The 22,857-nt window shown below is 38.5% G+C and overlaps 2 protein-coding genes across 10 annotated transcripts in view; both read left to right on the top strand.

The window, feature by feature from the left end:
- The window catches only part of kirrel3b (kirre like nephrin family adhesion molecule 3b), a 216,365-nt gene extending 209,511 nt beyond the window's left edge, over positions 1-6,854 (top strand). For all 9 annotated transcript variants that reach the window (XM_024276839.2, XM_024276840.2, XM_024276844.2 and 6 more), the window contains one exon: positions 6,193-6,854. In XM_024276839.2, the coding sequence (XP_024132607.1) occupies positions 6,193-6,654 (462 nt within the window). In that variant the 3' untranslated portion in view covers positions 6,655-6,854. The remainder of the gene's footprint in view (positions 1-6,192) is intronic.
- The window catches only part of LOC112149246 (GRIP and coiled-coil domain-containing protein 2-like), a 523,867-nt gene that overhangs the window by 443,027 nt on the left and 57,983 nt on the right, over positions 1-22,857 (top strand). The gene's annotated exons all lie outside the window — the stretch shown is intronic.

A 22,857-nucleotide genomic window follows, 5' to 3' on the forward strand; every position in this document is an offset into this window, starting at 1 on the left:
CACTAAAGCAAGAGACAATACTGAACAAACCAGCGATACGTGTGAAGGAGACCAGGGAGTTTAAACAGGGCTCGGATGAAATGTGGTTCGTCAGCCACAGGAGACTAACGCGGAGGAAAGAATAAAAGCACACACAAAGGAGTTTGACAGGTAGCACAACTATTGTTAAGGTTTCTGGTTGTTGGAGAACCCAAATACAGAAGAACCGGAGCAGTGTGTTATGTAATAGCGTTAAAAAAAAAAAACTCTTAGATGATGAATGATCAAATTAAAAAGATGCAACTAAGTTCAGAAACTATGACTAAAAGTGTGACTCAAACTCTTAAATAACCACACCTACAGATATGTAATTGAATAAATTGGTCATTTTGGTTTCACGTCACCTCTAACTAAGCAATCAACTTTCAGAAACAGTTTTCATTTTAGACAATCTCAATACAGTGAAGCTACATTACAGAAGACAAAAACATCTATTTTTTTTCTATACTTCTGTTTCTCAGTCAGAAACCACTTTCGAACTCCCCATTGTCGTTTAAGAAGCTTAGCTTTTTTCTTTTTTCTTTTTTGGTTAAGATAATGCGATGTTAAGCCATGATCTTCAGATAACAAGCTTTACTTTTAGACTTTCTTCTTGGAAAGCAGTGGTTGTTATCTCGTGATAATGAGTCATTAAGTTGTTACCTCAAGATGATGAACAGAAAAAAAACAGGAAGACATGGTCGTTATCGTCTTCAGCACTTCATTCACTACATTCACACAGCAGGTTTTAATTCACAATACCGTGTTACCTCGCTATTTTGAGCCTGTCTCAGTCTTGAAGTTGGACAGATATTTTTTTATTGCAATTTTGCATGAACTTTTCTTTGAGAGAACTCTGTTCAACATCCTGATTGTCTGTTTTCAATCAATCTCCATGTCGTGTCTCCTGTACAGAATGTATTCAGCTTGCCACATTTATATAAATCTTTCATCCCAATCAGATCTTTGTTTTCAATCTGTAATCGTGGACTTATTTTAGTTTAAAATAAAGAGAAAAGTGTGAAAATGTTCCTGTTTGCTTCAAGAAAGTGTATAGTAAGGCCTGGTTCAAACCGCAGCAGCACAGAAAGGATCCCGCTTCCATTTGGCGCCTTTGTTAACCTATGGTGTATATCACAACAGACACGAAGGGCCACGGCTGGCTCGCTCCATGCAGCAATCATTTCTGTTTTTTAAGCGAGCCGCGAACGATCTGCGTCAATTCTGGCAGGAAGTTACGCCAGGACATGAGAAATCTGGTTAATTTTTCAATAAATAACCAATTTTTCAAAATAAAAATACCGCGATTGGCAAATCCGATCATATTTTTGCAAGGGAATTCCGCGACACTTCCGCGCACGGTGTAAATGTAAGAGGTTTCTTAAAACACCTATAATCCTACTTTATGAATTTCACCAGTTGGAGGTTATTTTTAGAACGTAACCCCCACGATAAAAAAGGGAACACTGTAGTGATGTGCTGGTCAAAAACATTTGGGATGGATGTCAAAATCTTCCTTCTTAATCTGATACCAGATTCCCATGTGAATGAACAGAAACTTTAAAGTGACGTGTAAGTTCAGCATAACATTTTTGGACATGCTCAAAACATATATATATATATTCATAAAGATATATATGTATATACAAGTATATATATGTATATATATATATATATATATATATATATATATATATATATATATATATATATATATATATATATATATATATATATGCACAACGTTCTTTGAAGCATCTTTTTAAGTATGTTTTTCAGTTATAGAATATTACTCAAACACGTCTGTTCCATGTATCTTCAAAAACTGTATTTTCTTTGCAAAAAAAAAAAACATAAAGAGATTTTTCTTCCACATTTCAGTTTCTTTGTTAGTCATTTGGCTGCTTCAATAAAATCATTAACAAGTCTTTAAAATAATCCACCCAACATGTTATCTGTCACCACATCTGTTTCCCAGTGGGCCACCATGTTAGCAGCAGCTTAATATTTTTAACCAAATACACACTGCAGCTCTTTTGAATCATATCACCATTTAATGGGTAGTGACATAATCAGCATGTGAGAAAAGCAAAGCGTGACTCACATGTCAGGTTCTGCCCTACTGGTTGCAAATAAAAAGAGACGAATGCTTTATTTAGAAACTTGATATATGAGCGCGACCCCAGGTAATCCATGGAGTGTGTTTGATCAGTGACACCTACGGTACAGCATGAGTGCCCATCCTTTCTGATCGTTCATCATAGAATTTTTGGAGCTTGCGCACATTCATGTATTCTGTATATGCTGTTGAGGTCACATTCAACCTGGAATACCATTTCTGTCAAAGAAAAGACCATCAAACCAACATTCCCCTGACTACACGTTTAAATGGAAACTAAAAGATCAATCTGCACAAATCATTTGCACTTTACTACATAAAGCCCTTTCAAAATATACGCCTTACTGTATAATGTATAATTTAATCTTTCTGCAGGTTATCAATAAATAAGCTATTGTAAAGGTCAACTTTACCATTCTCTTTGTTTCTTGTTGTTTGTAGTTGTGTTGATAGTAGCAGATCTATCCCTATATGCTGCTCTTGTTTGGACTTTTTAAAATAAAACAGTGATGTAAACAGCGCTTTCAGCTGAACAGTATGACTAGACTAGTGATCTTCTAAGAAGGTAGTAAGGCGCTATATAAGTAGGTATGGGTGTATTCAGACTGGACACATTTGGTCCGCTTAAAGTGAACCATAGTTCATTTCCCCTGATAATCCTGAACAAATTTTAAGTCTGGATACACAAACTGCTCTCAGGTACATATTTCGAGGCGGACTCTGTTTCCAATTGGACAGAGCTCCAGTTCGCTCTAAGTTTTTCTCAGTCTGAATATGCTCCATGCTCAGAGTGGAACAACAGGACCAAATGGCTTCCATAGCCGGGATGTAAACAGACTAGAAAGGCAGCAACAATATGTGGAGCATGCAATGAGACACAGCAAGTCATTGAAATGTGGTGGGATGAATGCAGGCTCATTAAAACAACTCTTAATTTGATACACATTGCTTCTCACACTGTTTTCCCAACAATCTTTGACGCTTATCAGCGAACCTTCATCGCTATCGTTTCCTCAGTAGCCGCCTTGCAACATGTCTTTCCCGTACCAAAGTAGCGAGTAAAAAGTGTTGTTCTGACACTGATACAGATGTTCAAGTTTGAATTAGCGAATTATCTCAACAAGGAAGCATAGAATTTATTTTTTTTTCTCGTTTCTTTGCCCCACCCTTATAATTCCTGGCCAATGACTGAAGAGATCTTTATTCATGTGGTTTTGTTTACAAGCTTTGGTTTACAACAGAAATATTTAGTTGACAGCAGTTTGAAAACAGACCAAACACAAAGTTTATGTCTCAATCTGGAGCAAATTAAGCGGACTCAGTCAAGACCGATGGATTTTTATAAGAAGATTACATAAAAAGCTTTATTAACACATTATTTATGTGTTTATAGAGTGTTAGTAAGACAATTATCAGAACAATAAGCGGAATAAGATTAACATTCATTAACACCCAAAGTGAGACCATTGACTACAGAGGCCATATTAATAAACTGCTTATAAACTTAACAAATGTATTAAATTAGTGTTTTGCAGCAGCTTATCTAAAGTTTTACCAATTTTTCCCGTCTGAATACTCTCTAAATAAGAATAGGCCATTTAACATCAGGGATGTCACCAGCAACATCTAGTTGACCTTTGCTCTTTTGACCTATCGTAGGCGTTTACGAACCGTTTATGCGATCAATGAGTTCCAGCAGGTTTTGCTCTGATTTGCAACACATGACTAATGTGAAGGGTTGCACAATGTTACAAAGCTGCTTTCACCACGACAGAATCAGCCGATTTATGTTGATTGTGTAAACTGTTGCATATCAGCGCAAAGCTGCTTTTCTACGCTGCAGAATCTACTGGAATGACAGTAATTGCATAAACGGTAAAAGAGTCATCGGAAAAATGTCAACACTAGAGGTAAAGCTGCTGTATTTACTTAAGTAATTAGTATAAACTCTTTGAAAGCCATAATTAATTTACTAAAGATTCAAGAAAACTTTAAACAAGCCTAACAGTAGATTTTTCACCGTCATAAAGGAACAGCTTGTTGTTCTTAGAGGAAATCTCAGTGTTTCACAAGTTGCAAAAAGTACTGAAATGTGTGAGAAAAGTCTTAAAACCTCTCAAGGAAAAAAAAAAGAAATCTGTGCTTTTCATGTAAGTGCAGTGGTAATCAAGCACAGCAGCTTATCTCAGCAGGTGTTTATTCTAGTGCTAACCTTCACTTTTTAATGTAAATAAATTCTGTTGGAAAACAGATTTCAGCAGTGCACAAACAGCTTTTACCAAAGAAGTGGTACATCTGTTGTTCAGCAACCCTGTGCATCCCATTTAAATAGATTCTATAGCATTTGTTTGCTCTTTTGTCAATACATTTGCTGGCATGGGCTGCTGGAAGCTTGCTTCTTTTGTGCTAACCCTGCTTACCTTCTGCGTCTGGAGACCACACTTTTTGATCCTGGTTAATGACATTGCGCATGAGGTGAGAGTGGAGAGAGAAGCCGGTGTGAGATAAAGGCCAGACACAAACAATCTCTCTGACTGCTGTCTGATAATGACAAGCATAACGAGGATCCTCTCAGGTTGTCTCTCCCATTATGAGCATTCTTCTTTCGGGACTTGCCACCACACTCACTGTGCCTGACATTCACAGCCATTCACACAGAAACAAGAAAGCGCTCACATGCCTTAACTGGACCCTTAGCAACAGCAGTGTGGTGTCATCAATCTAACACACAAACAAGTGGCAGGGCTGCAGCCTCAGAAGCTTTTTCAGCCAAGACGGGACGTGAACAAACGGGACCTTTCAGTGACACTTGGATGCCAAAGTGTAAATCATTAAGGCTTGCTTAATTAGTGAGAGACTTTATCCTAATCTTACCAGGAGCTGCCTAAACCCTCATTCCAAGCTTGACCGGTGTTTTCCCCATGACTAAAACAGCAGACTGTTACTTAATTTGATCTCCAGTTTGAATGGTAATTACTGCCACTTTTAAAGCAGCTCCTCTGCTGCCACAGTCTAGAAAATACACGAAAAACACTCACACACAAAACTATTTCTTCCCAGTTTCTCCTCTTTTATTCAAGCCTTAGTCACAACTCCCTTTACGGTGGATACAGGTTCTTTGTGGGGTAAAAACGGGCAAATCTGTACGAGGCATGTGGGTGGCCTTCAGGAAGTTTTAAGATAGACGGTGAGCCAACACATGCTCATCACCCAGGTCCTCACAAATCTACGTATTAAGTAACCCTCCTCGTCAAAAATTGACTTGTTGGTTGTTCCAATGATTCCAATTAAATCAGGGCTCCCCGACCTCCGGTCCTGGTACCGAAACGGACTGCAGCAGTACCCTAGTCTTAACCCAGTACCACAATTGGTACCCTACCGGTACCCTAACACAGTACCGGTACCCTTACCCAGCACCGGATGAGATACCGGACGTGGTACCAGAAGCGGTACCCGATGCAAACCGGGCTCGGACATGGTGCCGGACACGAACCGGTACTGGGTTATGGTACCAGTAGTGGGTTAGCATATCGTACAATCAGTGTTGCCGTACTGGACCAGATCTGGTTTGCAGCCTGTGACTTAATGGGAACAGTCAGCACGTCAAAAAACGATGATTTAAGGACACTCAAAACGTCAATTTTTGACCCTGAGGGGTCCTTAACCGAATGCCAATATGTGACAACTTTGGAACAAGAATGTGTTGCATGAACATAGCATTTGGCTAAGTTTGCCTTTTCCTGAGAGACATCAACCCATTGGGCCACAGAAATGAGAACAAAATTAACATTTTTTAAATAAAAATTATAATATGTTTTGTTTAACAAAAACTATATATATATATATATATTAAAGTTAAAGCATGTTTTTGTCCAGATTCTATATAATTCCTTTCTTTCGATTGAGATGGATTACCAAAACACTCTATGCATCTGCTCCTGATTTGGCCCTTCTATCAAATTTTAGCACCTTTTGTGGCCCACAGGTCAAAGAGTTTTCCCAAGTAAAGTATGGCTGCTTTTAACCTTCCTATACCATCTGTGTTTTTTCACTAGGACCCAACAAACGGCTATTACAGCGTCAATACCTTCAAAGAGAACCACACTCCCACCATGTCAGGAAATCAGACCACCGAAGTGAGGAACCCAAGCAGCACTGGAACCCTGGGCAAGCAGCGGGTACCGACGGGCATGTCCTTCACCAACATCTACTCCACTTTGGGAGCGGGCCCTAACCGCTTGTACGACTACAGCCAACGCTTCGTGCTGGGGATGGGCAGCAGCTCCATCGAGCTGTGCGAGCGAGAGTTCCAGCGCGGCTCGCTCAGCGACTCCAGCTCTTTTATCGACACACAGTGCGACAGCAGCATCAGCAGCTACAGTAAGCCGGACGGCTACGTGCAGTTCGACAAAGACAGCAAGGCGTCGGCCTCCTCTTCCTCCCACTATTCCCAGTCGTCCTCGCAGAACTCTGACCTCACCCGTCCCCTTCAGAAGCGCATGCAGACCCATGTCTGACCTTCTCGGGAAGGAGGGTGTTGTTAGGGGGTATCCAGCAGCCAGGATTGTAAGACTTTTATAGAGTGCGCCACCAGGAGACCCTAAAGCATCTGTGCTATGAATTGTTTCCTATGGACGCCAGAAGATGCTGGGGACACTTGTCTTAGTGCCCTGTGAGACTTGTTTTGACTTATTAGTTTCCCAAAAAGAAAAAAAAATGGATGAAAAAGCCTTACTTTTCCCTCATGCTTATTTCATCAGCTCCCTCTTTTTCGATTACTTGTGCCACAGATAGTTTACTCGCCAAGAAAGTACACTATTCATGATAGGACTTTGAGCTCTTGATTTCCACAATCAGATTGCTAACACAACAAAGGGCAGGACAACAAGACTTTGTCTGACAATCCACTTCACTGGTTGTGAAGTTTACTTTTTGAAGATTGTCATTCAAAGGAAGCAAGATTACAATGAAACACTGCGGGATAATGAGTGCAAGCTGAAGTCCTGCCACTCTTTCATAGTTTACGGCACAACAATGGATGCGCATGTGGGTTTTATTTGATTTTTTTTAGCAATCACCATAATAACCCCCCCCTCCACCTTACTTTCACACACTGAGTTTTAAGTGCTTGGTTGCTAAAACTGGCTGCCTGTGTAGGTGGAAGTCAACTTTCTCCACAGACGTCTCAAATACTAAAAACATTTGTCCTCCCCTTCACTACGGTTGTATCTTAGCCACAGTGCGGAGCAGAGAAACATAAGCCGAGATCTCATTTTTAATCCCTGACTCACCAGTTTACTTTGCGATAAAACAATATCAGTGTACATATGTGACTTCTTTTGTAACGTTTAATTTCTGACTCTGATTTCCCAGTCGGATGACTCTAAATGAGACGTGAACGCCTCTTCTTGTCCATATCTACTTTGCCTTGAGGGCCTTTTTGAACTGGGTCAATACAAACTTTGACTAAGTGAGAGCTTAGACAAACACTGTCGGCTCATCTGATGTTGGCGAGCTGCATCCACCACCGTGTTACCATGCTAAATCCTGCTTCAAGGCATACGTGGCAGGAAAGCCAACACATTATGACTTGTTGTTGTACCTGTGAGTTTCTCTTCCTAACGAGACACACCATCAGATATATTTGAGGGCACCTGCTGAATGCATTTTTTTGGAAAATACTATGCTTAAACTTCTTAAAGTGTGCAGAAATATTAGTTGGATCACCATCGACACTGGAGATTAGTGCATTCTTACTGTCTGTGATTGTGCCTGCCATTTTTTTCTTTTTTTGGGGGGTACTACACTGGTTAAACGCTATGGCTAGCTCATGCACAAAATGTGGAATTATATTAATTAATTTAATTAATTAATTGATTTATTTACTATTTTGTTCGGGGGTGTCCAAACTTTTTGGCCAGAATAGGTGAGGTGAACATTTGGGAGTATTTGGCCTGACATTTTTAAACCCATATTATACCATTAAACGGAAATGATTAAATTATTAAATAATTAGTGGAAAATATGATTCCAATGGGATACTTTTTATTGCTTCACCCAAAACAGAAAAACGAGTAAAGACATTTGTAACCCTTGTGCTATCCTAGGCATGTTTACATTGAAAGTGGGGTCACCTGGACCCCACTAGAAAGTGAGTTGATTTTTTTTTTTTTTTTTAAGGATTTTATATCTTCACTGGTGTCTGTGGCAGACATAAAAACCTATCCACCTTTGTCATGGAAGGGATCACACATCAATATAAGGTTGGGGTCATCTGGACCCTGTTAGAATAGCATGATGTAATTTAGCCAATCACAATCAAGAAGTAATACAGCTTTTAGGAAGTGCTGGGAGCCATATTGATTATAAACCGTTGTGCTATCCTAGGTATGTTGATGTTGGGAGAAGGGTCATCTGGACCCCACAAGAAAGCGCACTGAACTTTTTTTTTTTTTATGATTTTTGATTGTCAGTGGTGTCCGTTGGAGACATGAAATCCTGTCCACCTTCATCCACATTTGTCATTGGACGGATAGCACGTCAGTGTAAGACTAGGGTCATCTGGACCCCATAAGATAGCACAAGGGTTATGTGATAGGAGCCTCCGGCCAGTCGAATAGACATTTGGCCAAAAGGCCAGACTTTGGACACGCTCAAGAGTTTTTTTTGTTTTGTTTTTTTGCTTGATAATTTCACATAAGCAGGTTGATAAATGTGTTATAATCCATTTTTTTTTTCTTCTTGAAGCAAAGTGATAACAGAAGGAAATTGCTATTTCGGAGTACCCAAAACTGTCCATAGGAAAACAGATGCTCTAAAGATGGAGGCAGAAATGTTCCCATTTTTTCAATTGTACTCTAATTTATCCTCAGCTAAACTACAAAACTGTGTACTTTATCTATTGTTCAAAGGTTGGCTTTGAGTTAAAATAGCAGGAACCAATAGCAAACTAACAGCAGCAGCGATACAACATCACATTTGATGAGACAAACAAAAGAAAAGACTCGTGTGCTGTGACTTTCATGGGTTCTTCCAACTGACTTCATCAGTTTATTAAAAGACAAAGAGAATTTCTAGGAAGCATAAATGGATCAGAGACTCTACTGAAAGAACAGCCGCTCGTTGTGTCCTCTTTGTTTTGTCAAAGCACAGCACAAAATAAAAAAAACAGCCAAGAAAATCAGGTAGTTTTAATTCAGGATGTTGTGCAGCAGTCAGAGCCCTGAAACGATTTAGTATGAGCGTAAAACTATTAAATCTGTTTCGACCCATGAAATATCAAGCACACCATGTTGGGAAAGAAAAGGCAAATTGTTGCTATAAGCACTTTACATATGATTTTATTCAAGTCATTTCAATAGGGTTTTCCACATGAGTGCCAGTGGTTTGAACTAATTTTACAAATGGATTGGTGCCCATTGTACAGCTTAAGACAAAAAGCTCTGTCTCAATGCTGATAATCCAGCTTGGCACTTAGCAGACTGTATATAAATCTCTAATGCTGTCTTTCTCTGTATATATATATATTTTCCTGGTTTTTCTGTCTTTTTTATTTTTTAATTCAAAATTCAGCACATTAGAGCTCGACAAACACATGGCACCAGAATTCCACACACAGACAATCATTTTTTTTGTTTTTTTCTCTTTGTTTCCTTTCCAAAAGTTTAATCAACACCGCTTGTTTCAGAGAAATTACATTAAAGGCTGGTGTGTGCAGTTTTCTCTTTCAAGGGAAAGCGTGACTGCGGGTGCGCCAAGAACATAGGGAGGTAAGAGAAGAGCTTATCTGGGACAGCTTTGAAGTGAGAGGCAGTAAGAGGTTATTATACCTTCAGTCCCTCGGAGAGATGCCCAGTCGTATTTTGGGCCTGGCACCATGATGACTGTCAAGTATGGCTGGCCACTTTTTTATTTATTTTTCCAAGAATTTATAAGCATAAGCCTTGTGTTCCCTTGATATCTGCAGCGTTCAGTCACCGCCTGATGTGATTTCCAACAGATAGGGTAAAATCAATGCTTATAATTCTTTAAAGTCCCACTCCAATCATATTTTGACCTATTATAAAAGTGTTCCCAGTGGTTCTTTTAATTATAATTAGGCCATTTTACACCAAAAAAAGTGAAATGTTGGATCAATTAACAAAAAATCTGTTATTTGTTACATTGGAATTTATTTGTTTTCATTAAATTTAAAATTTTGAGTTGATAGTTTACTCAAATGAAAAATGTAATTTGATAAAAACTACTCATTTGTTAATTGATTTCACTTTTTACATCATATTCTTTGATCAAAAACATAGTTTTCTAGGACACAGTTTCTGCAGATCAGCAGGGGTTAGTCAGAAATTATTCTCTGAGTTGTGGGCGGGGCTGTTGGCACAGAAGTAAGCCTCAGCTGATATCCCATCATCCCTTTTTCAACACTCCGTCCTGCTAGTTTACAGCTACTCAAAGCCCCAAAGCTAACATTAGCAGTGCGATAAAAATGTCAAACAATATTGGAGCTATCCGGACGTACAGTTTAGAGCCAGATGCCAACTCACACGGATGGAGCAGAGCAGGAAGTGAGTGTTCCCCGCCCATTTTGTTTACCGGATCCAAAAAAGGGCTTTTGCAAACATTATTTTTGGGCTTTTCCTGAATTATCCCTATTTGAATAAAGGAAGACTCAAAAATTGAGTTTTAATATTCAATTGTTGAATATATGTGCAACATAATATACAATACATGTTTATATTTCTTGTATACATGCAATAAGAACATGTTAGAAACACCAAAATATCATTTCATTGGAGTGGGTCTTTAATACCAGAATACTAAACCTTTAATCAAAGTATTATGCTTGGCCCCCTGAAAAAAAATCACTTTATTTAAATATTGTAATTTTCTTTTCAAGAAAAAGTGCACAAAAATATTAACACAGGATGGGCGGGGCGTCTGTCCAATCCACCCCAGTGTCTAGAGCAGGGGCCATTTGTGGCCCCCACGTCGATATTTTGTGGCCCCCGCCTTAGTGCGAGATGTCAATGTTGGTGGAGCCTGTGAGTTTTGTATAAATGGCACTTTTACAGTGTTGTGGGCAGAGCTGACAAACCAACCAATCCCAGTGGGGTATATAGCTCTTGGGGGCATGACATTGACCAGGATTGAAGCAGACGTCCCTCTTCCCTCAACCACATTAATGAGTTCTTTACTTTTTTGGGGGGGGAGCGGTGACTATTTTCACGTAATTTTCTCAACACGATCAGCCAGTGCTCTATGGGGTTCCATTTGTGCCAAAAATATCTCACTGTCCATGTCTTTGGTCCACTTTCTATGTCTATTGAACACATTTATTGAACATTTTAGACATAAGCAGAGGTCCAGTAAACTTGTTCAGTAGACATAGACAATAGACCGAAGATATAGGCACTGCCTTCAGTGACCCCAAGGTAAATGGAGTTTGAGCCCCCTGGTCTAGAGCTGTAGTCTGTGGACGCTGAGGCGTTTGAAATGTGGTGTGTGTGGGAAAAGTGTGCCCCACTCACCTGTGGATGACTGGCCTACTTGTGTTGGCACCGCCTGCTTGTCTGGCGACAAGCACAACACAGATGCCAGGGCAGAACAGATGATTAAACACGGGGACCCAGAACAATTACAAGAGGTCGCTGCCCTTCCCTGATAAAACAGAACAACCCATCCGGAGAAGAAGACTCAGGCCACTTTAGTATTTAGAGACACCAAGGACAAAAACCAGTGACGAATCAGAACCAGAACTGCTCCTTTAGCAGAATGATGCTTTTTTTGTCTGTGTATATTTTGAGTCTGAATAATAGCAGCGTTCATACTTTATGTCAGTAAAAGGTGAAACACAGCAGGTTATTTAAGATGCCCTTTGTGCTGGAGAGGTGTTAATGTTCCCGATGGGATGCATTGAGCAGGTGCCATTTCAACCATGGAATTGATCATAATAAGCCTTTCATAAATGTATAAATGCTTTCTGTCTTTCTGTCACTTTTTTCTATCCTTAAAAATCGATACCTTGTTAGTACTTTAATAACATGCAACTGTATGACCTGGGCTGTGTTTAGTGTTTTAGAAACAATCTTCGGATTTTGCTTTGACTTTCCGGGCACATTGGGAATCGATGGCGTTTGGCTCACAGCAACGTGGTTTCTCGTGTATAATAAGTCTGACAAGAGAGCTGGAAGCGCCACAGGAAACGCCTCTCAAAGGGATTGGGTAAAATGTGCTGTACTACAAATATAGTGAATTAGTCACAATTAACACCCGGGTCACAGGTCTGAAAAAGTACGTACTGTGGGTGATCATTTCGACAGATGTATAAACAATAACCATAAACATACAGTATGTGCAAGAAGAAGATAATGTGTAAATTATCTTAGCTAAACCACTATTTTCAGGCACTGGTCGTCTGTATCTAAGAAAAAAAAAAGAAAAACAGGAAAAAACGGTTGTATTTGAACTGTCCTGGTCTGTGAATCTTTGATGCTTTTGCTCTGTATATTTGGAGAATAAAACTGATGTTTGAGTTTGTTTGTACTCTTCCTTGTCAATCGAAATCCACTCGGTGCTTTAACAGCTTCATGAATACACCTTTACATGCAAGGGGAGAGAAGGTGTTTTCAAAAGAATAAGAAAGGTGGAGAGCAGCAACAGTTTCTTAGAACTCTAACAACACGAGGAGAAGATTTAAATCATTAATAGCCTGAGTGGGTCCTTGGACAGCTTAAGGCAAAAGAAGAGGCAGAAAATGCACCTTTAAGAAGCTCATTAAGACGCGGTGTAAAAAACAAGTGCAAAAGAAGCCAGACTTCTTTTCTACTTAAATCAATACATTTTTAATTTTAATTTTTCTGTAACTTACTTAAAGATGTCCTGATCTGATCAAAAATCAGACACAATCACGTCGTTTCAGACTCGATTGGAATCAGTATCCCCTATCAGGGATCGGATACTTATTTTATTGTGTGAATGTAAGCATTCTGGAATAATGCCTGACCCTGATTTAGCTTTTAGCTGTGTTTCACGCCTTTTGTCCTAAATTTGCCTGTTTGTGACATGATCAAAAATAATTCTGGAGATCCTAAAGCTAAAGTCCCCAATCTTTCTGGCATCACTAATTATCCCCTATTTTTACGAGCAACTATTTTTACCTGCTTGTTGAAGCTACTACACAAAAGTGCTTAATTTAAATGATAAAAGAATGTAAATATAATAATAAAAATAAGGGAAAACATGACTCTCTTTATTAATTTTGCTCATTTTCTTAAAATGTTCTACAAAAATGACTCATAATGGGGGATTAAAAAAACCTGATTGAGACATTCTTACTTTTACAGTTATCAAAAACACATTCTTAAAGCTTCTGTTGTTTTTAGAGTGTGGTTAAAATAGAGGTCTCAAATTACCAGGGCAAAAATAATGTCAGAAAAGCCTCATCTGTGACATTGATAAGTCTTGCTGCAGAGGATTAAATCACCGTCAAATGCTTCATCACCTTAATTTTCCGTTGTCAGACACTGATCTGTATGCTGTGCCTGACTTACATGAACTTTTTTTTCTGTGGAAAATATCTGCAAGTGCTGTTTATTGACCCCATTCCCTGTTTCCCAGGCAGTCAGCAGATTCACACCATTACATTTACATGCAGTCTTTTAATCCATTAATACGACCATTGCGGTTTCCATCCAAATTAAATGAACTGGCGTAAACACCTTAACTTGTCTCAAACACTGGCTCTGGTCCTGCACAACTGAAACCTAAAAGTGATTTGAATTCCCTCATGCATATAGTCAATACAATGCAAGGGCAATTACTCTCTGGCTGAATTAATCCACTTGGAGTCAGGGAAGAGAGAATTATAGTGGCCAGCATCGGAAACAGTTCTCTCATTTGCGAGCCCAGTGTGGCACGGAAGACGACAAAGTGCAAAACACGGCAAACTAGGAGATAAAGATTTGCCAAAATCAACACACCTCAAAGCAGGTGCAGCCAGACTCATCCACAGACTGAGAGTTCCTCTGCCAGCTACATGATTTCCCAGAAAAAAAAAAAAGTAGCTGTTTCCAAACAAAATTTACACAAATGGTGCCATTTGTGATGGATTTTACTAATCACAGAGCTCCAACTCATTACTGAGCCAAACTAGGCCAGCCATTTGCTTGCATTATTGCCTTAAACACTCTCCTTGGAACTAGTTACTGGAAGGCACTAATCATTCATTCCTGCCTTTCCCTGACAATGTGGAGCTTGTAGAGCTCCCCGTGGTCCTCACCTCTTCCAGCAGATACAGTGTTGCAGCAAAATGACTCATAATAACTGTGCATCCTTTCAAATGAGCAGCCATGACAGGTTAGTCTGTCATGAACCCACCTTGGCATGTAATTGCATTCAAAGTCTAATTTAACCAAAAGCGGAAATTTAGAGTAAAATGGCAGAGTGAGCATCTGGGATGCCAACACACCATCAGGAAAATTGGAGAAGCAGGTATTTGTCTAACAAAATAATGTTGAGGAACAATAAGCATGAACAGACCGGCAATTGCATATCTAACAAACACACAAACATGTCCAGCAAAAGTGCATGTGTCCTTATTTGAGTGTGGAGCGGCATTCAGATGCAGAAAATTGTTGTGTTTACCCCCTACTCTTACTGCCCGATTAGATTGTCAGTCAAACTTGTTTGTGGCTTTCACAATGTAAGCTGAAATGGTTTAATAGCAATTTGAAAAGCAGAGTTGACTGACACACTCAGGCAAATGTTCTGTTGTTTTCTTGGTGAAATAGCCGTTGCCATTTTTTTTTTTTTTTTTTTTTTGTCTTTGTCATCAACTATTTGTTCAGCGCAGTTGTTGAGATGAAATATTAACACAAAACCGACTCTTAAAACGATTAAAGTTCTGCAGGGCAGCTCTAAGATAAGTATAAACTCAAACATTAATCATCACATCAATATAGCAATCTTCTTTTATTTAACTTTAATTCCAATAATCAAATACAACTATAAATTTACTGGTAAAACTTGCCTTTTATACCCAAAAACTATAACAGTTATGAAAAAGAAGAAACCACTTACTGATAAAGTTTCTATTCTCCATTTTTGGTCAAGTTTTAGAAAGTTCTCAAATTGTTTCTTTTTAAAGGCCCCTCTTTGATGAAAATCATGTTTTTTGAGTTTTTAAAATGTTTGTGTGTCATTTTTCTTATGAAAGAAACATGCACTAAACCCTCATCTGTTCCTAGTGTCTAGTTCAGGTTCTGGAGAAGAGAAGATGGTATCTTCACATTGACTGCAGTCAAATGAGCCGCCGTTCACATTTCTGTGGTCAAATCAGCATCACTGGATTTTTGGTGTGAGTTTCCCCCTCAGAGATTTGGAAACAAAGGCTTCAGATCAACATGAAAAATGTCTTTTAAAGACATTTAGGTTGAGGGATTTTGGTTAAAAACATCATAATTAAAACACTATTGGGAAAGTTTTTTTTAAATTAAAAAAATTGTCATAGGGAGACTTAAAAGAACTACTCCAATGAAAGTCGTGTTTTTGGTGTTGTTAACATATTCTTGAAGAATTTTCCTTATGATGGAAGACATATATCTAGAAAAGGAAGCATTTCGGAGTATGATCTTATTCAGATCATTGGGAATCAGGAGCAGATAAAAATTGCAGATTGAAAAACTTGAAGTTGTGACGTAGGAGCTTCAGTTAGCGGGCGACAAACTCCCTGCTCTGCTCCATTCTGATGGTTCGTTTTCTGGCTCTAAATTGTATGTCTGGTTAGCTCCAATATTGCTCAATATTTTTCTTGCTAAACTTCAGGTTGGTGGTGTAATCCGGAGAGAGTGTAGAAGGGATGATGGGAAGTCGGAGCAGGCTTACTTTACATAAAGGGTGTCAAACTCAATCGCACAGGGGGCCAAAACCCAAAACACACCTTAGATTGAACAGGATAAACATTTATTAAACACACTAAAACTACATTTTAAAAACTTTTTAACAAGACTATGAGTAAAAACTGGCAGGAATATTATTCCAGAACAATTCAATTTAAATCCTAATTAACTTTCAATATTTTACCCACCATAAAAATATGTTTTGTCAATAGATTACATTAGGCCATTAACAACAATAAAATAAAACGATCTGGAGGGCCAACAGTTCTGCCCACAACTCAGACATATTTCTGATGAACAACTGCCGCTCTGCAGAAACTATGTCCTAGAAAATGACACATAATTTAATATTTTGCCTACAAGAAGCCATAATCGAAAATAAAAGACCTCTGGCTTTTACAATAGATCAAAATTTGACTGTTTAAACCAAACAAGACTCCATTGACTTAAAATCCTATTGTGGCTGTACAGCTCAGACGCTGTGGTCACATGTGCCTCACTATTTACCTGAACCCAATCCTAAAAATCAAGAGGAGATGAAAAGCCAGCATTGAAAGTATTTGGTGACATTTCATTCATTGACAATCATTTGCTGCTTTTGAATGTGATGCAACCAGGGATTACTGGTACACAGCTCCAAAAAGAAACTGTGAAAGTTTGTTTGTGTGCCGGGGGACACGGGAGAGAAACAACTCAAACTTTGCATTGTGCATTTTGATTTAAAAAACAAAGTTGTATGTATTTTGTGCATCTAGGTTTGACAGGCATCCTTTAAATCATTCAGAGTGGTCAGGTTTGTAACATCTGAGCATATACATAGCCTCTGGATGCCCCTTCTCTGCAAGGCTGCATAATTTAAATAAGTCTAGGTGCCTGCGGTATGTCCACAAATCAAGAGTCTAGCACGCATGAGAAAAACTGCAAACTGGATGTGTGATTTCAACAAGTTGTAAACTTTAAGAAAAAAAAAAATCGAAAAAATTTGTAGCACTCAATCTGATAAAAATAGTGTTTTGGGAGTTTTTAACATGTCCTTGTAGCTTTTTTTTTCCGATAATAGAGAACATAAATACATACAATTTATTTCTTTATTCAAATCATTGTAAATCAGGAGCAGACGAATAAAATGTTAGAAAAAGCTTGAAGTGACGTAGAAGCAACTAAAGAAACTCTAGAAAAATACACAGATTTTTATGATTTTGGCTTAAAAATGGCATAATCATAATTAAAAAACCACCAGGAACTATTTTAAAATGAATCAAAAGATGATTGGAGTGGAACTTTAAGGTATTTGGTTCATATGTGACCTTAAAAAAGGGTGGAGAAGCTCAACTATTCCACATCATTTACATACATTATAGGCCTAGATTGTCATTTTTTAAATATATCCTTGATCATTCCCTCCCCCTAATGTTTCAAAGCCTTAAGTACCATTTAAGAGCTGTTTCTTGCCAAGCCAAGGGTAAATAAAAGAGAAAAACCTGTGGCCTTGTGAGAGCACTGAAAATCGACCGAGGTGGCACGGTGTGTGTGTGTGTTTTCTTCCTTCCAAAGGAATGTGCATTTAAAGTTGGTTAAGGAAAATAAATCTCCTCTCCTGATTACAAACTGACTGCACAGTCAGTCCCACAGAGCATCTTAAATGAATTATTGATCCTTTGACCTTTCTCTGTGTCAAAGCTTGCTCTTTATTGTTCCAGATCTGTTGACTTGGCTTTAAGCATGGGCAGTTGGGGTTGATCAAACATTATCTTTCCACATCTAGCTGTTAGTTACTCTGGCTGTATTTTATTTTTTTGTTTGTCTTTATTATGATAGAAGGATGGAGTTGTAAGACTCCATTATGTCTTTGATTCTTTAGAATGAGAACAAAATAAAAGGAAATCTGTTAACTATTTGGGGGAGAAAAGTTAAATAAAAGTTTAAATACATGAGAAATATTTATGAAAATATTAGCCACCAGGCGAGGAGGTGGTTGGCTCGGTTGTGAATCGCTCCTGTCGATATCACCATTGCAGAGGAGTGAGGGGCTAAGGTGGCCTTCAGTGGTTCAGTTTACTGCAATCCGTCCACGTGCTGGATCGGCGTGACGTGGCTGGACTGAGAGCCGCCTGCCCGGGTCTACACTGGTCTTTTTAGCATACCGGTTAAGGCTGGAGCTTGGCGTTTTCGTCCCATACAGATGAACTCTATGCACGGAGCGGTGACGTATTTCCAGTTTCGAATAAGACCGCTTACTCTCTTCCGGCTGTGGCTAACTATATGTGTGGACTTGACAAATCTCTGTGTACTTTCCCTGGTATTGGTTTATTTTCATTATTTCTTACATTGTGTGATAGTTTATGATTATGTATATACACAATGACATCCAAAAAGGCAAAGTTTGCCTTCATGAAACACCAAACACCCCACACTCACAAAACGCTAACATGTACTGTATGATCATGTGACTTCTTCAGATGTTCTGTTAGAACATTGAAAACCTGTTCAACAGAACCTTTTATGTGTAAACAAACTTTGAAGTGACTTTCAGATTACTGATCATACTCCCAGCTGATGATGAGGAGCTTCTGCCTTTCTTCATGGAGCGATAGCGGCGTGCGCTAACGGTAACCTCGCCTCTGTTGAGACGTAGGAAAGGAATCACGTGTCAGACTGATTCTACCTGACACTGAAAAGTACATTTACACAAATTTAGAAACACTCGGCTGAGGAGTAACTGAAACACAACTAACGGGTCATAAAGATAAAGACAGCGATAATCAGATGTGTCTTTCATGTTAGCTAGCATTAGCCCAAATGATTGGTGACAACGGTATCCACATGTCATTTTCTAAATACTGCAGTCAGTTTGGACGTTTTTTTCTTGGCTGCACGGACTCGGAGGAAAGGTTAAGGTTAGGATTATGGTTCCGGTTCGGGCTTATGCTCCAAATGGTTACCGATCACGGCCGCAGCTGCAGCAGCGCTTCACCTGTGTGACAGCTAACAGGACTTCATCAAATACTGCAACATTTAGCTTCGGTTTTACATAAAATGCATGAAACAGTGCAGCGATCTGCATCTTGTCTGCACCTGTAACGCGTCGCCAACATGAATGTCCTTCAGTTTTAGAGCTGGTCGCACGTAAACATTAGCATTAGCAAGTTACCTTCGAAGTTTGCTATGTAGGACGACAAATACAATTTAAAATCTTTTTTCATTTTTATTTTGGGGTATTTTACTAGAAAAAAAAAAAAAACAATGCGCCAAAGATAATTTATAGTGACTTGTTAGCTCTAAAAGACATCTTTTAAAGTCCAAATACTCTGCTATTTCCACATAAACAATAGCCCACGGGTCCACCGGAAATGACTGAGCATTCAAAGGCTGAATGCGGAAGTAGGTCATGCATATAGCCCATTGGAGTCACTTCTGCTGCCCACAAGAGGCGTGGCATCAAACTTCTGCGCCATGTTGGAAGACTCTCCTGTGAGCTGCACTAGAAGGGCTTGGTCCAGGCTCTGGGGTGACCACCCAAGTGATGTTTTTCCTATATTTTAACAATGGCTCTTTAAATATTTCTGTCAATTAATACAGATTTGTATTTTTGTATTTGTCTCAGTCCTCCAGGTCAGACCGTCCTGTGTTGTTTGGTTTTTAGTTTTCTGGTGGCTCCCTCGGCCCAAAGGGGAAACCAAAATGCCATGTGGACAAACCCATTCGGGGCCTAAATTTTCTGCCCACTTTTAAACCAAATGGGACCCACTTGGCCTCGTTGGCCATTTCTGTAAAAACACTTAAAAATTAAAAAAAAAATTAAACCTATAAATAGTCTGCCCTCTCACGTCACAGTTCAGACTCCAGAAGGGTGGAAAAAAAGTCACATTCTATGTGGGTCTCTATCAGACAGATTGAGGAAAAAAAGTATACATCTCTGATAGTGTTTGGGGGCCGGGCCAAATGTGGAGGAGGGCCGGATCTGGCCCGCGGGCCGTAGTTTGGAGATCCCTGTTCAAACTAATAGAATGACTATGAGTCATAGATTATTTTTTCTATAAAAGTTACGGGATTTTGGCTTCTTGTAGCCAGCTCGTAATTCCTATTTGGAACGTGAGGGGGGAGAGGGTTACTCAGTCCAGTTCTCTTTATACAGTCAATGTTTGGGAGGCATTTAAACCAGTTGGTCCTCATTTCCAGCTATAATTCTTTTTTTTTCCAGCTAAAAGTTAATCTGTGAGATGTTGATATTTTGCATGTAAAATGGCTGAAGTGTATAAATTGTTAGGGGGCGGCATTAGAGAAAGCGGGTCGGGCAATTGTAAAGCAAAATGAGCACACACACACACGGGCCAATTATGATTTTCCTAATTAAGGTTCAGTTTGCACTTCAGCATTGAGGGCTCTTTCTAATGGTTGGAGCTCTTAAATTGCTTTTCATTTGGAGTGCATTCAAAACAAATTGAACAGCCTGCAGACGTGACATTTGGAGTGCAAGCCTTCTTTTGCAAGTCCATTTGTTAGGCTCATCCCTTTGAGTCAGACGCATTCAAAAAACTGTTAGCATGGATGAATATTAATAATGCATGGACAGTGCACATGGCTTCTTTACAAATAACTGGAGCAGCTGTTTGGGCATCTTTAAAGTTGATTATTTGGAAGCTTATCTAGTTATTTCCAGTGCATCACAAAGCAGGTTTATTTAACACAGATTGATGAAAAGCAGTGATGACCTTTTATTCCAGCTCATCACTGAGATAGAAGATGATATCTTTGAGGCCAAAATACGGGAAAAAAAAAAATCTGAAGTCCTAATCTGTGATGTTATCAAAAGGAGTGGGAGGAGGAGTTTGCTGGAGGTGTTTCAGTAAAGGATTGCTGTTTGTGCAGACTGTTAAAATACAGGCTCAAATCTATTGGTTTTATGCAAAAAAAAAACAACCAAAAAAAAAAAAAAAACGGAAAAATCTTTAATTTTCAGCAGCAACCAAACTTCTTAACTTCGAATAGTTACTTCCAGTGTTCAGGTTTAAAACAGATAAGCTGACAACCGAACGCTGTTTCACAAAATTTTACATAAACAATAAAAAGTAACTTTACCACTTTCAACAGAAAAATGTACATTATTTATTCTATGAATGTCCTGCCGAACTGCATTTTCATTTCCTGTCTTAAATTGATTACAAATCTAAATACAAATTTGAATAATCCTTCAATATTTGAGATTCTATTGAAAATATTGACCTTTCATTTGAGCAGATATTATTCTAAAGGGTTCTATTTTGCTTGATATTATTCACACAAAAACGGATACAGATTTCATGTTGGCCTCATGTTATAGGTGCAGCCAAGATGCTCATTTCTGCATGTTGGCTGTGTGTGTTTTAACTGCACCCAAAGCTACATTTAGTTTTTGTAATCAGAGGTATTTGTTGTTTGTTGGGGTATTTTTAAGGAGTATTTGTAAAAATAGGAATGCTTTTAATAGGAATATTTATGGACGGTTACAAATTATTTTTTTCCTTGTTTACATTTATTATCTTGCAGGGATCAAACATGGTTATGATCAACAGTAAAGAGGAGCTACGTCAGAACATAACACAACAGTTTAAAGATCTTCTGCAGATCTACGTCTCATCCCCGTCGTGAAGGCTAACGTTAGCATTACCGTACACTTGGAGAAGTAAATAATAATAAATAAAAAAATACCTTCATAATCAAACAAGCAGCATTCATTGAAGTACCTGTAACCTTCGCCTAACTTTAACTGGGTTGTCAGAGAGAAATAATCTACGACTTGTTTAATATCATCCATACGATTTTGGGGAAGCAGCTGTGGAGCGTTCTGCAGGAGGAATACTGACATTTGATCTGAGAGGGGAAAATGATAAAAACCAGGAAGGACATTTAGAAAATACATATTATACAAATTTCGGTTACAACTGGTTAGGACATGTGTCAAAGTCAAGGCCCAGGGGTAATTCTATCCGGCCCTCCAGATCATTTTATTTATTGTTATTAATGGCCCAATGTTATCTTGCACTTATTTCTAACTTGTATAATTTTGACAAAATATATTTTTATAGAGTAAAATGTTGAAAGATTTTTAAGGTTTAAATGGATTTATTCTGGAACAATATTCCTGCCTTTTTAATATTCATAAGTTTGGCATTTAGTAAGATTTTTAAGGCTATTTTGGAATTTATCTCATATTTTAGCTACATGCTAGCTATTTTTTTTCAGTCCATTTTGGAGTTTAGCTAACATTTTTGTTACATGCTAGCAGTTTTTGGCAAATTTAGGCCTTTTTTTTGTTTTTTAGGCTGTTTTGGAGTTAGGCTAATATTTACATGCTAGCTGTTTTGGCTAAATTAGGCCCATTTATTCATTTTTTAAGGGTATTTTTAAGTTTAGCTTTTTTCAGTTACATGCAAGCTTTTTTGCTAACCTAAGTTTTTTTGTTGTTGTTTTTGAGGCTAATTTGGCATTTAACTAATATTTTAGCTGGCTGTCTCTTCAGCGTTTTTAGCTATCAATTTCAGCATCTTCAGCATATTCAGCTTACGGCATTGATGCTAGCATTATCTCAGGTGATGCTTCATAATTTTGTTCAAAGTTGAAGTTATAAAGTTTTTAAAATGTAGTTTTAGAGTGTTCAGTAAACGTTTATCCTGTTCGGCCCATGACCTAAGGTGTGTTTTGACCCCTTGTGTGATTGACTTTGACACCCCCGAGTTTGGATATATTTTTATTATTCACATAAAATTGCTTTAAACAGCGTTCAGCAGTCAACTTTGCCGTTCTAAACGCTTGACATTATACACTAACAGGAAGTTACTCTGTACA

The sequence above is a fragment of the Oryzias melastigma genome, linkage group LG13, assembly GCF_002922805.2.
Source record: "Oryzias melastigma strain HK-1 linkage group LG13, ASM292280v2, whole genome shotgun sequence".
In the NCBI taxonomy this organism is placed as follows: domain Eukaryota; kingdom Metazoa; phylum Chordata; class Actinopteri; order Beloniformes; family Adrianichthyidae; genus Oryzias; species Oryzias melastigma.